We start from the raw sequence: 12,681 nt of genomic DNA on the forward strand, positions 1-12,681 counted from the left end.
ATTACTGATGCCTAAGAACTATCAGGTACAATAGAAACTGATACCAATTTACATTATTGCAAACACGCAAAACAAATATATTTTTTTAAGGGGAGAGATACAATGATGATTCAACAAAGATCTGAAAAAAAGGAGTAAGAAGCAGTTGTGCTTAGGAAAAGTCATCATATGATGTCACCTGTCATACAGACTGCAGGAGGAAAACTATTTAGGGGAAATAGAAAACATGTTCAAAATAAATACTTCCAAGAATAAGTTCCTATCAGAGTGACAAGAGCTAACTGGTGCCCTAAGAAGTGCATAACTATCAGATCAAGTTGTACAATAAATGCCTGGAGAGATATCCAAACAGAAACTCCAAAAGTCTTTCAAGCAGGAAGTAATGAAATCACATCCTCTATAAGAACCGTCTAGAATACCTGAGTGAGTTTCATCTACATCTCCATCAGTTAAGACCATAAACTGTTCTCAACACAATATCTAATAAATGTTACATTGATGAAGAAGCTTTCTAGATATACTAACAGTTCCAGAAATTATGTCAAGGATTGCAATGCATTGCATTGACTTAAAATGTGTCCTAATAAATATTGGAAATGTGATATTAAATGCCAGTGATATGTCAATGAAATGGAATTGAAATAAATATTGAAAATCTCACACACGCGCACATGTGAGCACACAGACACACACACACACACACACACACACACACACACACACACACACACACACACACACACACACACACACAAACTTCAGTCACCTGAGTCAGAGATGCATGTCCTGGCTCTGCAGCGCAAAGTTACTTCTTATACACAACCTGCTTTGTATCATATATAAAAGGCATAAACAGTGCTGCTTAGCACAACTTGCATTTCCAAACATGCCACATAACTATTTTAGCTGAGACATTTTATTATTTATCACAATCATTTGGAACATGTCCTTTATCCACTTATAATCCATACAACATTTTCACTAAATCACAATACTGCTTCCATTATCAGTCATCAGTTAGGACAGTACTAAAAGTATTACTATAGTTTATCAATGAATTACAGAGGATTAATTTCCCTTATGAGCCAGTCATTAAAAACAGCAGGGTCCTCTGGACAGTTTGTCTGTTTCCAACTTTGCTGATCAGAGTCCTGCAGAATGATCATTCTTCTAATTTGTCTCTAAAATCTTCCCTACCGATAAAGTAAAACTTGTGGCCATGAGACTTGCTAAATGGAAAATATCTGTCATCAGTCCTATGCAGAAATACTATAAAATCTATACTGACTTGTAGTTATTTGTAAAGACAAAAATCTGAGAGAAAACTCCTCCAACACTATTTTAAATGGATTTTAAAACCACACAAAACACTATACTCCATATTTGCACAGAACAATGTTCTCATTGAACAGTACACTTTCCAGCATATACTGTTTTATAATTCAACCTAATGTAATTTTTAAATACATTTACATATTGTGCTTCCTGTAGTAAGCACACTGTACACATGGTCATTTTCTCCTTTGGAGATAAAGTACAGTTGTGTAAGTAAACATACCATAACAGTACATGTTCGAATGATCAATACAGCAGTAATTAGCTACATGGGTTATATCTTGCCAAGGATATAAAAGCAGAACAGCCTCAAAATTTCATGACACCTTCTACATGTCCAAACTGTCAGGCAGCTCAAGCTGAGCTGACTAAAAGACAAATTTGGTTGAAAAGCCCTTAACAGCTTTCCTGTCAACAGACAAAGGGAGGCTGAGCCCTGAAAGGACAAAGCTAGTAACAATAAAAAAATACATTTCTACAACCCGGCATAAAAAGCATACCAAAAACAAGGGGGCATACTGGGAGGGGGCACCTACTGCAGCAGCAATCATTCAAACAGCTAATGTTATGGTAAGTATACTTACAGAACTATACAATGTTCATCATACTGATCACTGCTGCAGTAGCCTTAGCTATACAGGTAGATTACCTTAGTTTATTACATTTGGGAGATGGAAGGAGAAGAGTCCAGGAACCCCTGGAGAATGGTCCTAGGAAAGCCTGATCTGGACTTAGAGAAGGAATCAAACTTTTAGTGCTTTGTAAAAGTATGTACAAAGGATCAAGTGACAGCTTCTAGAATACTGCTTGAATCCAACCAACTCCAAAAAGCCATAGATGAAGCCAAGGCACTGGTAGAGTGGGCCTTGACCCTGTTTGAAATATGTTTTGTTACAGTGAGTATAACAAAATGTAATAGCCTTAGACAACCATTTGGAAATAGTCACTTTTGACACAGGTTGCCGTTCTTACTTTCACAAGAAATGAACAACTGATACAGAGATCTGAAAGATTTAGTGTTGTCAAGAAAGTACCTGAGTTGTCTGTGGACATCCAAGGTATGGAATTACACTTTCTCCCTCATCTTTAGGTTCTGGAAAGAAAATGAGGACATGGATAGTTTGAAGTAAACTCATATAGCACTTTAGGCATAAAAGAAGAATTAGATCTCAAATAAACTTGTCACTATGGAAAATGAGAGAGGGTTGACTCACCATAATAACCTGCAATTCAGATACCCTTCATGCAGAGGTCAGAGCAATCAGTAAAACTGGTTTCTGTGTTAAGAACCCCAAGTCAGCCAGATTAGCGGGATCAAATGGAAGTGCTATCTTGTCTAACACAAAATTAAGATCCCAAAGAGTGGCCACCAGTATTCATGGAGGACTCTTATGCAAACCCTGTTCAAAAGCATTTTGACACGAGATTGCATTGAAAAGGGTCCATGGGCAGACATATTGAAATTTCTGATAAATGAACCTTGATACAGGAATTAGAAAGGCCTAAGGATAGTAATTCACACAAATATTGTAAAACCAGAAAACATCTAGCCCTGAATGTGTACTGGTTACATTGTTGGTGCAAACTAGAAAACTTTTTCCATTTGTTAATATATGATTTTCCAGTAGCAGCCTTTCTTGTCTCCATTAGTACCTGCTGCACGTTCTCAGTAAGTTGGTGCCTAAAAGGAATTAAGACTCTGTCATTCAGGCAGCCAACTGAAGTTGATTGATGCTGGTGTGTATCAAACACTCCTGTTCTTGTGTGAGTAGATCCTGTCTGTGAGAAAACATGTGGTAATTGCTCCTGGCCATTTCCAAAAAAAGGAAGGACCACAGTTGTCTGGGCCAGAAGGGGGTCACCACATTGATCTTCGGGGATTCCTTCTGAATCTTCAGTAGTACCCTGGATATAAGTGGAAAGGTTGGAAAAGCATACAGGTACATTCCTGTCCAAGAAAAAGAAAACAAAAGGCATCTGTCTCTCAGGCCTTCTTGCATGGTGTCCCGGAACAGAATCTTGCCAATTGATTGTTCAGAGGAAATGTAAAGAGGTTTACTTAATGAACTGCCTTCACATAGATCAAATCTTGAAAGACTCATCTAGTTTCCATTCATGAGGGTGTGCCTTGCTCCTGCTCAGCCTGTCTTCCAAACAATTTTGCTCTAATGAAAAGTAGGATGTTTGTAGAGTGAGAGTGTGCTGTAAAGCTATAGCCTAAGATAAAATGGCTAGTCTGCAAAGGGGATACGATCTGGTTCCCCCTCATTTGTTGATGTAACACATAACTGTGGTATTGCCGGCAACTACTTGAAGAGGTCCCAGGGACCAATGAGGGTTCAGAGAGTTAAATGCCTTGATCAGGGTAAGCATCTACTTGATATTTATGTGCTTGCATCTGTCTTTGGTGTCTCACAACCCCTGCACTTTTATGCCTCCTGAACCTACTCCCCAAGCAAAGTCCAAGACATCTGTGGTGACTGAATGTGTTCAAGCAGGAATGGAGAAGGGGAGATCTAGAATTAAAGATATCTGTTGTCTCCACCAAATGATTTCCCTCCGACAAACTTTAGCACTAGGATTTGAAAAGATAAAGGGTGTTGGTGCTGGGACCAAAGAGATTTCAGACACCACTGTATTTTTCTCTTGTGGAGCCTTGCCAGGGGTATCATAAGAATCAGAGATATCATGAGACCCAAAATCCTAATGTATTTGCTTGCAGTAACCAAAGTCTGAGTGGAAAACCTTAGAATATATCTAGGTATAGATCAATGTATTTCCCTGTGGAAGAAAAGCTCTTAGAACTGAGTTGTCTAGCTGACATCCTATAAACACAATCCTGGCTGAAGTAGTCAGTAAAGACTTTTGAATGTTCTCTTGGAATCCCAGCTTATGTAAGAGATCTCTAACCTGACAGAGAGAGATTCTAAACACTTTGAAAATGATTCTGCAAAGATAAGCAAGTTGTCTAGATATGGAAACTGTGGGTACGCTATAGCCTGCAATGAGCTACTGAAGCTAAATACTTTGCGAAAACTCTTGGTGCAGTGGAGAGTCCAAAGTTTAAGGCAGATACTGATAATGTGATCCAGACCTAAAACCTTAAGAAACATCTAAAATGTGGATGAATAGGGATGCGATGAAAAATATCTTTTACATTTAGTGTCACCAGGAAAACTTGAAAGGAGAGGAAGAAGAAGAAGAAGAAGAGGTAATAGGTCATAAAGAGATATCATTTTGAATTTGGGCTTAGGAAGGAAAGATCGAGAAGTTTTCTTCAAACATTTTCTTTCTATGGCACTAGGAACATCTTTGAATAAAAAATTCCACTCCTGAGAAGAATAAACTAGTTCTATCATTCCTTGGAACAGCATGTGATGAAGAACCAGTGGAAACAAAATTCTTATCTGGAAGATAAGGAATGGAAAATAGGAATTACCTCCCACTGCCATCCATAACCTTAATTAAATGATTTTTGAACCCATTTGTCTGAAACTATCTGTTGTCAAAGAAAATATTGGAGATTCAGACCTTTTGGAAGAAAAAAAGGGACCAGTATGGGAACAAGGTCTCTTGAACAGTCATTCAGACTCGTTGGACTGTCCTTAGTTTTGAGAGGTTTAAGACATATTTTGGAAACCCTTGCCTTTTCTTCTTAAACTTTTGTTTATCTGCATTTTATTGAGATTATTTATTCTGGCTTTTGTATAAACTGGATGAGGAGTTAAAAAATTACTTGGGAAATTTGGAAGGAGGGATGAAAAATCTTAGAGATTCTCTGGATCAGCTTGGTCCTTTATCACATTTTTGAACACGTCTGCAGCAAAGGGGCCAACAATTACTAGCCAAGGGTGAAAATTAAAAATCTCATTTGTAACATCAGCTGGGAGGTTCTGAGAATGCAGCCATGTAATCCTTCTGAAAACTGTACCAGTGGCCATAGCCCTGGATGAAGTATCAGAGTTATACACATATTGTAAATTATTAGTAGTGACCTGTGCAATAGAAGAAACTAAACTGTTTAAAACACATTTATCTTCACAAGAAGAAACTGGAAATAAAACATTTCTCATACTTTCACAATTAGTCAGAATAAACTTTAACATATCAGCTTGAGAATTCAGAATACTGAAAATCAAAGTTGTAGAAGTATACACTTTTCCCATACATATCAAAAATTTCCCCATCCTTGTCAGAAAGAGTAGGACTGGAAATGACTAGGTGCTTAGCAATAGCAGGATCAACTAGAGCTACAAATGTTGTGTCAAGTTTGGGAATAGTGTATAAAATTTTAAAAGACTGAGAAACTTAATATATTCTGTCTGCTTTTTTAGGAACAGCTGGGTGACTATCAGGAAAACTGCAGGCAGTAATACACACATTCTCTAAAGCAGACAGAACAGCAGGAATGGATATAGGATCTGGGAAATCCTTCAGTAACAACTCACAGTATTTTTTGTGGGACTGAGAAACCTCAGTGGCATGATCTAGCAATAGTCTCTGAGAAAGAGAAGCCCCCACATGGAGAATCAGAAACTGAGCTCTCCTCTGCATCTGAATGAGAAATCTGAGGAAAAAAACTATATCTGTTCCTGCATCTTCCTGTTCATATTCAGAATCTTGAATCTCTTCAGGAAAAGAGGTATCCCTCTTTCTTTTGCCAGAAAATACTTTACAAGAAGGATCAATAGCCTGAATTAAACCCTGAGTCAGAGCCAGTAAACTACTCTTATCTAAAGAAATTTGAGGAGTAGATACAAGCTTGGTTTTCTGCCTGTTTCTGACAGGAAAGTGGACTAATAGAGTTACCAAAGGCCTAAAAGACAGATGTCTTTTCTTTTCTTGTCCTTGGACAAGAATGAACCCCCCAGGGAGGGATACAGCATTCTGACTCAACAGGGAAACCTTTCCTATTCCCACCTCCCAGAACTGACAAGAGCGAGACTCTCCCTTGTCCACTGAGGGGACCCCAACAGCCGCAGAAGAGGTAGCTTAACCCTGGTCCATAGTGGGTATAGGTATTACACCAGAGGGATCTGGGGTAAAAGATGAGTGGTCTGAGGTACAGCAAAAGGCAACAAAAGAGTCACCCACCTGCAGCTGAAGCAAATTGCTAGCTTGATGAGATGGCAAAGGCTGTTTGCTTATTTTTTTCTGTGATTGGAAAGAGGACCTGCCGTGGGACTGATAGTCTATTTCATGGTCCAGAAATGGTGTGTCTTTTCAGGGAAGACAAGCAGCAAATGCCAGTAAACACTACCAGCCTACAAAAGTTACATTTTTGACAGAACAGCACAATAAAAAGAATTTTAAAACTCCATGCCAGCCCCACAAAAGTAAAATGAACACAATTTCGCCTTTACAAAAAATGCTTTCAGTTACTTTACACCACATTTAAAATGTCAGGAAATATATGCACTCTGTTTAAAAGTATATTATAATTTTGTGACAGTCCATTAAAACACAATACTCCTAGCTTTAAAATAACTCCCCCTGAAGAGGAAAGTGATAAAACAGCAACACAAATAAGTAAATGGAAGTTTTTTCCCCTCAAAGTGAACTTATCTGCCCAGTTGAAGAACAACACAAGCCAACCATTGATCCTCAAATGTCTCAGAGGAGCATACTCTTTAGCAGCAGTCAATGTACTACAGGCTTTGTACCCAAATTTGTCTTTCAGTCAGCTGCCTGACATTTTGGGTGTGTGGAAGGTACCCTTAAGCATTAAAACTGACTGGCTCTTATATCCTTGGCAGGATATAACTCGTATAGCTAAGGTTACTGTGGCAGTGATCAATATGGTGAATAAGTAATGAAATCTCTTGTAAACTGGCATGACAAAAAATAAACTGAAACATGATTGTCAATGCTATTGAAAATGCAACCAATTAAAATGTGAAAAAATTGGCATGCAGATATTTGGCTGTGTATGGGCATAAGTTTTACATACAATTGTTGTTTTAGCTTCCTCATATTTTTTCATAAGATCAGTCAGCTTAGATTTGTAGGCTTCTTCTTCTTTATATTTCATATCTAGAATCTGGAACAGAAAAATAAAATAAACAGATATAATTTTTTTATGAACTGAATGAAGTTACAGTAATAGAATAATCTGACTGGTGACAAATTATGGTGAAAACTAGACATACTAGGAACATACATCATTTCACTTACTAAATTTGATTGTGTAATGGGCATACCCACCAGCAGGTTTAAAAATAAAAAAAATATATATAATATTAATTATAACAAACATTCCAGAATCTGTACTTTGTCATATGTTATAAACATTCTAAACATTCTAGTGTTATTTCATGAAAAAAAGATCATTGATTTCAAGTCTTGGGTAGACTTATTTTGAATACTGCAGTATTTATTTTTCATTTTATATAGTACATCTGCATCTCTTTTCTCCCCTAAATGTCAGTTCCTATGAGCTTGGAAATATGATTACGGTTATTCTTAGAAACATCAGCTTTTTTATTTTCAAATCTGTATCTCACAACCTGTCTATACTTCATGTCCAAGATATCAAAAACATTATAAAAGAGGGAAATGTTACCTCCTGTATAGACAAACACTGTCAAAGTTTCAACATGCTGGGAGGTTGGTGACCAAAATGACTAATTAACAGCAGCAACTGGTGGAAGTTCTGTGACTGAAAACTTTTCTGTGACAGAAAATATAATCAAAAATGTTATATTCTGAGAGACTTGTTAGCTAATTTTATTGACTAATAGTCAGAGGAATGATTTATAGTTTCAAGTTCTTTAAAAGCTGTAAATTTCCTGTCAGAATTTCAACTGCTTGGTTATGAGAGAGCAGACTTCAACATAAGCCACTCAAAAAATGGTACTTGGACACTTTTGTTAAAAAAGACATCCAGTCAATAATATCTAATATGCAGGATGCATTACTTAAAATGGACAATGGACAAACTGGATACCAAAACAGAAAGTTACAAAGAAGAGCCCAGAAAGAATATGGAACATTTAGAAATTCTTATGAAACAACAAAGTGCAAACATCAGCAGCATGGCAGAAATTTTAAATGATCATGAAGGAAGAATAACTGAAAGTGAGTTTCAGACTGAATTTCTTTTTAAACAAAATAGTTCCTTCTGAATGAACTAAACTATATGACACTCTGGAGAAGGCATTCAGTTTTGTTAAAAAAATAAAATCCTTAATAATACTACTGAAGAAATGGATTGGAACAGTATATGCCTCAAGAGACAGAGTGAGCTGAATTCCTTGAAAACTGTTTCTAAAATTAAAAAGCTTAAAGACAAATGGCTTTACTCTCTAATTGCAATTCTTTTATTTTCTGAAACAATAGATTTACCTTTTAAGTAAAAGATATGTACTGAACTTTAAGCTTCAAAATGTATGTATGTATTTATATTTTAAACTAAACATTTCTTATAATATGGAATATAAATGGTTAGCTTTACTGTTTTACTACATTCACATTGAAAGATGTAATATGTTTCATTTAACTAAACTTATACATGTATTTCTAAATGTTAAACAAATACTTCCTGTAAGAGAACGTCATTAAGTTATAAGCATTAGACTTGGTAAACTTGAGAATATATAAGTTAAGAATTTTATTTATTTGCTTAGCTTTGCTGATATTGTGCATTGCTGGGTTAAGTGAATGTCAAATCTAAGTTATATGCTAATTAGAAGTGTTAAAGTGCTGGTGATTTTGTTTTCTTTGTTCCTGTGTAACATATTCCTTTCATGGGTTGTTTATGAAACAATTAACAGTTTAAAAAGCTTGTGAACAAAAGAATGTTCCAGTTGTGTGAAAATGCTTGATTCTTGCATGCCTTGCTTTTTGCCTGCTTCCTGAGCTATTTTGAAGAAAATCTAAGTTAAAATGCATCACTAATGTCTGTGAAAACAGGAAGGAACATTATTTCTCTTTCTTTTTTTTCAAGTATATATGCAAGAAATCTACTCAAAATAACAACTGTCACTTTTTTAATATTTATCTAGAAGTGAAATATTGGTAAAAAAGCTATAGCAATATTTTATATTGAGCTGTTGCTGACATACACTTTGCTTACATTTTGCTGAATATTAATAGCCTGTGCTATAGTGCTATTAACTCTAACTGTACACATTAATGGAAACAAGTAAAGTTAGGTGTTTGGTAATGATTATAACAGTTCAAAAGAATGAAGAAGAATGAGAAACTTACAGAGGAAATTAGTAGCTGCTGTGTGCTGTGAGTTGCTATTTTTACATGCTGTAATCAAATTCTAATGTCAGAATGTGAAGTTTAGATCAGAAAAGTGGTTCAGAATGGCTAAAAACAGTCATTCAACTCAGAAAAGCAGAAATTATTTTATAGTCAAGATTACTTGTAATACTAGAATTAATAAGGAGAGTAAACATCTTATGAATAATATGCAAATAAACGAGGAATGAAATATCTGCTATGTAAGATTAATAAATGAGCAGTATCATTAAGTTCTGAAATATATAATCATACTGTATATATATATATATATATATATATATATATATATATATATAGATATATCATCATCTCTCTCTCTCTCTCTATATATATATATATATATATATATATTTATAGAGAGAGAGAGATGATGATGATGATTAAATAAGTTATATAGTATAAGGTAGAACATCAGTGGGCAAATAAGACAGAACATATATTTAAATAGCAAACTGCTTATAAGAAAGCTATTACAAATACCTGCATATGTCAGAAATTTGAATTGACAAGATCTCAAATAATTTACTTAGAAAATCATATAAAATATTTGGAAATATCCCTTAAACTGAAATTTGAAGCTTGGTCATATGAACTTTGAAGCTTGCATAGTGTACGTTCTTAGCTCCACTAATACTACATGATAAAACTCATTTCATATGTCAGAACAGTTATATTTCTGAATCAGTACATCCATTTTTATAGGAAGTAAAGTAGATTTTTTCAATATATTTGAACCCAAGAAAGGAGAATGGGATTTGAATTAAGCGCATTGTAACTTGAATACAAAACAGACTGCAAATGTTTTTTATGACCTAATAGAAATACCAAGATATTCCCTTTGACTTTAGTAATGTACATATTTTTATGAATTAGTTTAATAAGTTAAATAATTTTTAAATATTTTAATATTTATCATCTTAAGAGTGTTACACAATTTTAAGATATAGACACTTGTACTTTTAAAATTAATTCAGAGCTTTTGGTAGACCTATAAAATATGAATATATCTTTTATCATTTGCATTGATGTTCCTTTAGTATAATAGTTTAGTATAAGATTACCTGTCACCTGTAAGTTTACAGATATCATTATCTCTTCAGGCCCCACTATCTTCTACTTATTTATTTAGAAATTTAGTTATGACAATGTTTGAATGAGTGAATAATTTAGGAATATTTAATGGATAATTTATAGTACATTTACATAAATAAGTACATAGTACACTATTTGTTGGATTATTTAACATTTGTGATTAATATAATAGGATTATTAACATTTTATTTAGTAATGGGTAGTAGTTTTGAATGGCAAAATATAAGTAAATTAATAGTCTGTTATAATTTTTAACTTATATATAATATATATTAATTATATGTAAGTCACAGTAGCTTTTAGATAGTATTTTGATGAATTTTTCAGGTGTTGATAGGTAGGAAGACAGTATAGTAGTTTCTCTATTTGATAGGCAAACTAGGAACTTTTGTATCCATGGTAGATTATATATTATTAGTAATATATGCAGTTACTGTTGTAGATTTGTTTTTTACTATTTATGGGTTTAGCAGTTTAATTTGTAGAAAGGAAGAATTAAAAAATGTGGAATATTAAGATATTGTTGGAGGAATGCATTACAGTCGTATATACAATTAAATTAATGTGGTATATAAATGTGTTATATTATCTTTTAAAGGATTTTTTTAAATACACAGTATTAATCTATTATGTATTAATGTAAATGGATTAAATAATGGCAACACAAGGAAATCATTAATGATATATATATATATATATATATATATATAGATATATATACACACAACCATATAAGATCTCCAGCTAGCAGGTTAACTGAAGTCAGCATTGCATCGATAATACCTTGAGTGCCAGAGTTGAACAATTCCTGTGAAGATATACCCAAAATGTATAAAATAAATTACCAAAATAAAATCAGATGTAACTAAAGACCACGCATAAAACATCAAAAAATGCCTGAGGTACACAAAATAAATTTGATAAGCGATTTTGTTCTTCACATCAAAACTTCTTCAGAACAAACCATTAACAATACTGACTTCCTTTTCAAAAAAAAAAAAGATCACAATTCATGTGATCAACCAATCAAGATACTCCTGAAAAACAAATAAAATCAATGTTCAAAACATATAAATTCATTATTGACTGATTGATTGAGTAACATTTGTTTACTGAGAATATCTGACTGGGTAGGTACCCATTTTCAGCAGATGCCTGAGGACAAATGCTCCAAAGTAGTACAAAAATAGTTTAAGAACAGTTTTACAATCTTACAAAATAATGTAAAGATATCTACAGTTTAAATAACTGCGTCAAATTAAGCATAAGATGAAAACATTGGTCAAGAATAGACTGAACTTATGTGATGATGATGGTTTAATATTTAAATTCATTAAATGTTCATTGAATGTGTCACTTGAAATTAAATCTCAAGCAATGCCTATGAACAACTAAAATGCACTTTTGATGTGCACAGTCCAATAAAAACATAATAATTAATCTTTAAGTTTCTATAACTTGGAAACTCTGATGCTTAAAGCACTACTGATTGAGATCTGGTCATTCAGAATGGGGGGGGGGGGCATTTGTAACATTTAACAATAACTGACATAAGAATTCTCCAATATCCACTTCTTTCAGGTTTAGCCACCTTTTCCAAAACAAAAAATTCAAACTTCTTAAAACTGTAGCATACTTAGGAATGCTTACACAGTGCATTTGTAGTGCTCATAAATTCTCTTACAGACAGCCCTCTTGGTTTTGCCTACGTAAAAAGATGGGCATGTTGCACGGCATGCCAAGTAAACTACTCCACTCATTACACAGCTGTAATTACCCTTGCTAGCTATGGCCCTAGGGTAATTTTCAACTGTCACATTTTTAGAGGCCAAATTAAATCTGCATTGCCTGTAACTGCCACACTTTCTCATGACAACTTTGTGTGCACTGTCAGTGCTTGTTTTTTGCATACTTTTGATGTTGTCACTCCTCTTGGAGATAAATTCTGGGAGCATGACAAGAACATCTGAAAAACATGCGCCACCTGGTACTGTTGACCAGCTC

The 12,681-nt window shown here is 34.3% G+C and overlaps 1 protein-coding gene across 1 annotated transcript in view; it reads right to left on the minus strand.

Annotated features, from left to right (window-relative positions):
- The window catches only part of FHAD1 (forkhead associated phosphopeptide binding domain 1), a gene marked incomplete at its 5' end in the record, with an annotated part of 2,130,934 nt that overhangs the window by 1,024,447 nt on the left and 1,093,806 nt on the right, over positions 1–12,681 (minus strand). Inside the window, one exon of the mRNA XM_044060429.1 lies at positions 7,286–7,375. Coding sequence (XP_043916364.1) covers positions 7,286–7,375 — 90 coding nt within the window. The remainder of the gene's footprint in view (positions 1–7,285; positions 7,376–12,681) is intronic.

The sequence above is a fragment of the Protopterus annectens genome, chromosome 2.part0 (assembly GCF_019279795.1).
Source record: "Protopterus annectens isolate FY-2018-M chromosome 2.part0, PAN1.0, whole genome shotgun sequence".
Lineage (NCBI taxonomy): Eukaryota > Metazoa > Chordata > Ceratodontiformes > Protopteridae > Protopterus > Protopterus annectens.